Below are 4,449 nucleotides of genomic sequence, written 5' to 3' on the forward strand. Positions count from 1 at the left end.
ACTGGCCGCCGGCGGGCTCTGATGCTGCCCGCGGTCCTGCAGGCGCCGGGCAACCACCAGCACCCGCACCGCATCACCAACTTCTTCATCGACAACATCCTGCGGCCCGAGTTCGGCCGGAGAAAGGACGCGGGGACGTGCTGTGCCGGTGCAGGCAGCGAAGGCGGCGCGGGCGGCGCGGACGGAGGCGGCGGCGCGGGCGGCGCCGAGCAGCTCGCGGGGTCGGGCCGGGAGCCCCGGCAGAGCGCGCCCTGTGCGCCCACTGCGGGCGGGCCGCTGCCGGGCGGCGTCAGCGACTCTCCGGGCGAAGGGGAAGGTGGCTCCAGGGCGCTCTCGCTGCACAGCGGCGCCAAGAAAGGCGGCGACCCCGGGGGCCCCCTGGACGGGGCGCTAAAGGCTCGCGGCTTGGGCGGCGGAGACCTGTCGTTGAGCTCGGATTCGGACAGCTCGCAGGCCAGCGCCAACCTGGGCGCGCAGCCCATGCTCTGGCCGGCCTGGGTCTACTGCACGCGCTACTCCGACCGGCCGTCTTCAGGTGAGTGCGCGGGGCTGTGCGGTGGCGGTGGCGCCGGCGCGGGGACTTGTTGGAAGGAAGAAGACAGCGGGACACTCCTTTCCCCCGATACACACAAAGACGCGCACACAGCGACATTGTGCGTGGCTGGCGCTGGCCGGGGCTGTGTCCAGGAGGTTGGGGGGCAGGACGCCTTGTATAGGGGTACAGACTTCTTACAACAGAAGCAGCAGATCTCTCTGTCTCTGTCTCTCTCTGTGTCTCTGTCTCTGTCTGTCTGTCTGTCTGTCTGTCTCTCTCTCTCTCTCTGCCTTTTTGGAGCTTTCTCGCACAGCCCCCGGCCCCCTCTCCTCGGCTGGAGTTTATTTGGTGGGACGGGGCGGGGGTGGGGGGAGAGCCTGGAAGACAGGCGGGCAAGCTGGCCGCACAACCCCCTCCCTGGTCCTTTGAACTTAACCTGGAGCGGGGACGCGGCCCACACACCCCCAAACCTAGATCCATCCTGCGACCCAGAAATCCCGGACGCAGCCTGGGAAGAGCACGGCTGCTGCCCGCCCCTGGACTCCTGGGCCCGGCTGCCAAGGCGGAAGACAGAGGCGCCCTTTGCCCTCTCCCGGGTCTTATTTGCCAAGCGGGGGCAGGAGAGCGTAGCCCCATCTTGTGCACACACGGCCTGACGGAGGGGGGCCTGCGATCCCCCGGATAGAAGGGACCCTCTCCCAGAGGTTTCCCGGGGTGGCTGCTCAGTAGAAAAGGAGCAGACTTCAGAGGGGGCGTGTGCAGAGGTGCTGGGTGCGTTTCTCACAGGTCTGGCATTTTAAAAGGCCAAGTCCGTGTCTCCATAGAAATCGGCGGCCTTAAATGCGGGTCTGTAACTGCGAACCGCCATTAGGAGCAGACTCCATTTGTCCCCGAGCCGGCTGCGCAAACCGGACCCTCTGCCCCTGCCCCAGAACCCTCAACCGTTTTGCGGTGTCGTTTACCCAGATCACAGCTCGACTGAGTCACCCTTTGGCTACCTTCCGGCAGAAATGTGTGTGTGTGTCGCTGATGAAACCCGAATTTCTCCAGCTAGACCTGAAATTTGCTCCATTGTTCTCGCCTCCCTCCTTTGTTAATATTTAATTAACATATAGGCTCACAATGGGGCCAGCGAGGAGCCGCGGCCGGCTTTGTGCGGCGAGAGTCGCTGCCCGCCAGTCCCGGTGGCCCAGGAGCCCAGCCGCCCCGCCTGCCCAGAGCCGCTGGTCTGCCTGCGCTTAAAAAGAAAATTCTCCTGCAAGATCACATTTCTGTTTCCCGGTGTTTACGGAGAAGGCCAGCCAGGCTTTTCTCGCTGTGGGTTGGTGCCGTTTCGCATAGTCCTAAGTGTTTTTGTGTTTTGAAAGAAAATCTAAGAAGAAAGGGAACTGAAAATTCTGCTTTTCGGGAGATTTTCTTTCCGTAAAATGGCGTGTCTTTCCGCGGGCTGGTTCGTGTGCTCAGGAGCCCCAGGAGCAGGGGCGTGTGGGGGTTCAGGCGCCCTTCCCCGCGCAGGGAGGGCGGAGGCGGAGCAGGGCTCCGGAGCACGAGGCTGGGGCCGCCCGGGCCTTTCCGGGCCTCGCAGGGCCGCCCTGCGCCCCTGAGCGCGCCCCGGGAGCTGGGCCCACCGCCGGGTCCCCGCACCCTCCGGATGGGGGGCCGGGCCTGCGGCGCGGTAGCCGGCGCCCTTGGCGTGTGCGCATTGATGGCTGTGCGTGTGCGCGTGGGACCGCGGGCGCAAGTGTGGGTGCTTTAGAGTCTTAGGGGGCGGGAGTTTGATCCCCCGCGGCCCTTGGAAGCCCCTCTTCGAAGCCCGAGACCCTCTTCGGGAGTTTCGCCTCCCCAACAGAGCGCAAGGCTGGCTCGGTCGGTGAGAGGAAGTCCTCGGCGCCCTCAGGGTCTCGGGACTGTCCCGGCCCCCTCGCTCCGCGCGGTCCCGGAGCTCCTGTCGCTAGATGGGACGCCACAGCCTCGCAGGGTGGGTGGGTGGGGGCACAGGGCAGGCACCCGAGGTTCTGGCTGCCGGAAGTCTAGCCTTCTCCAGCCGCAGGGGCCTCCTTAGAAGTTGGGGCCCGGACCTCCCCAAAGTGGATCTCACGCTTCACAGATTAAGAGCCCCAGACGTAGTCCTGCTCCCCCCCACCCCCAGCCGCCCTTTCGGCCTTATCCCTGAGCACGGAGGGCTGCGCTTCTTAACAAAAAGGGGAGGCTTGCCCACCTTCCCTCTGCTCCCCTCGCCCAGCCTTCTTCTGGTGGCGGGTCCTGGGAGCCTCACCACCCCTGTCCCATTCCAGCCTCAGGTACTGTGAGGCGTCCCAGTGGGAGGAGGCCCGGGTGGGGTGCAGAGTGTGGACCTTCTGGCCCTAGGTCAGCTGGGCCCCCTGCATTCTGGGGGAGGGGCAGGCAGCTTAGTCAGCTCACAAGCAGGGACCCATCCCCTCTCCTGTGCTGGGCGACTGAGGAGACTTGGGGTGAAAACTGCTCCCTCCCCACCCGGGAAAAGTTGTGTGTGTCCTGTGCTCTTGCCCAGAAAGAAAACGATGACCTTAGACCTACAGGAGGGGGAGGCAGGAGGGGGACCCCTCCTGTTCTCAGGACCCACTGCCCCCTGGCTCCAGCAGCCCTTGGCATTCTGTGGGTCGTCCCCTTTGGGGGTCCTGTGGCAGCCCCCATAATAGCCCCGGGCACTCCTGCTGGCACTCTGGCTGCCCCCTCCCCCTACTTCCCCCTCACCTCTGGCCTAGCACCGCCCCCTCCCTGTCCCTATTCCTGGACATACCTCAGAAAGGACTGGAAAAAGCCTGGCCAGAAAGCGGTGGGGTTTTGCTTCCCTGCTGGAACTTTCCTTTTATCAGGAGACCTCTCGGAAGCCTGCCCTGTACCCCGCTGCCACCCCATGACCAGACTTGACCGGCCCACAGTCTCCTTCCCCAGGGGCGGGTCGTGGCGGTGGGTGCGGGCCCACGCCCAGCCCCAAGTCCAGCCCGTTCTCCTCCAGGCCGGCCTTGGCCTTGGGCAGCACGGCGGCCTGCCCAAGCTGGCCCTGCGGAGTCACCCACCTCCGAGTGGGCGGGCAGGCCTGCAGCCTCCTAACCGGTGTCCCCTCTGTCCACTGTGCCCACCCAGGCCCCAGGTCCCGCAAACCAAAGAAGAAGAACCCCAACAAGGAGGACAAGCGGCCACGCACGGCCTTCACCGCGGAGCAGCTGCAGAGGCTCAAGGCCGAGTTCCAGACCAACAGGTACCTGACCGAGCAGCGGCGCCAGAGCCTGGCCCAGGAGCTCAGCCTCAACGAGTCGCAGATCAAGATTTGGTTCCAGAACAAGCGTGCCAAGATCAAGAAAGCCACGGGCAACAAGAACACGCTGGCCGTGCACCTCATGGCGCAGGGCCTGTACAACCACTCCACCGCGGCCAAGGAGGGCAAGTCGGACAGCGAGTAGGCCGGGCGGGCGGCGCCACGCAATGCAATAATTTAAAGTCGCAAATAAAGGGCCAGTGTATAAAGATTATACCAGCATTCCTAGTGAAAAGATCGTGTATTAGCTACGGTTCTGCAATATTCTATGTATATATAATTTACAGGTGGTGTACAACCCAAAATATGACTATAAAATATTTTTTGATTTTTTTTTGTGTTTATGAGATTGTGTTAATTTTATGATTTTTTTTTTTTTTGTGACGGGGACCATTTTCATCTTTTTTAATCCCCTAAGCTCCATTATGGGACATCGGACACTTTTTTTTTTTAATTTCAAAATAAGAAAAAATTAAAACAACTTGCTGAAGTCCAAAGATTTTTATTGCTGCATTTCACACGACTGTGAACCGAATAAACAGCTCCTACTTGGTCTCTGAGTTCTGCCACTTTGTCTGTGTGGGCTTGGTGAGGTCAGCAGGAGGGGGTCACATGA

The 4,449-nt window shown here is 62.0% G+C and overlaps 1 protein-coding gene across 1 annotated transcript; it reads left to right on the forward strand.

Annotated features, from left to right (window-relative positions):
• Positions 1-3: 3 nt before the first annotated feature.
• Positions 4-4,393, forward strand: LOC105311577 (homeobox protein engrailed-2; the record flags this gene model as incomplete). The annotated part of the gene is made up of 2 exons (XM_011387546.2): positions 4-535; positions 3,662-4,393. Coding segments are annotated over 2 exons (849 nt in total), but the record flags the coding sequence as incomplete, so codon positions are not given.
• Between the last annotated feature and the right edge of the window lie 56 nt (positions 4,394-4,449).

The sequence above is a fragment of the Pteropus vampyrus genome, unplaced genomic scaffold (genome assembly GCF_000151845.1).
Source record: "Pteropus vampyrus isolate Shadow unplaced genomic scaffold, Pvam_2.0 Scaffold1000005034, whole genome shotgun sequence".
NCBI lineage: Eukaryota > Metazoa > Chordata > Mammalia > Chiroptera > Pteropodidae > Pteropus > Pteropus vampyrus.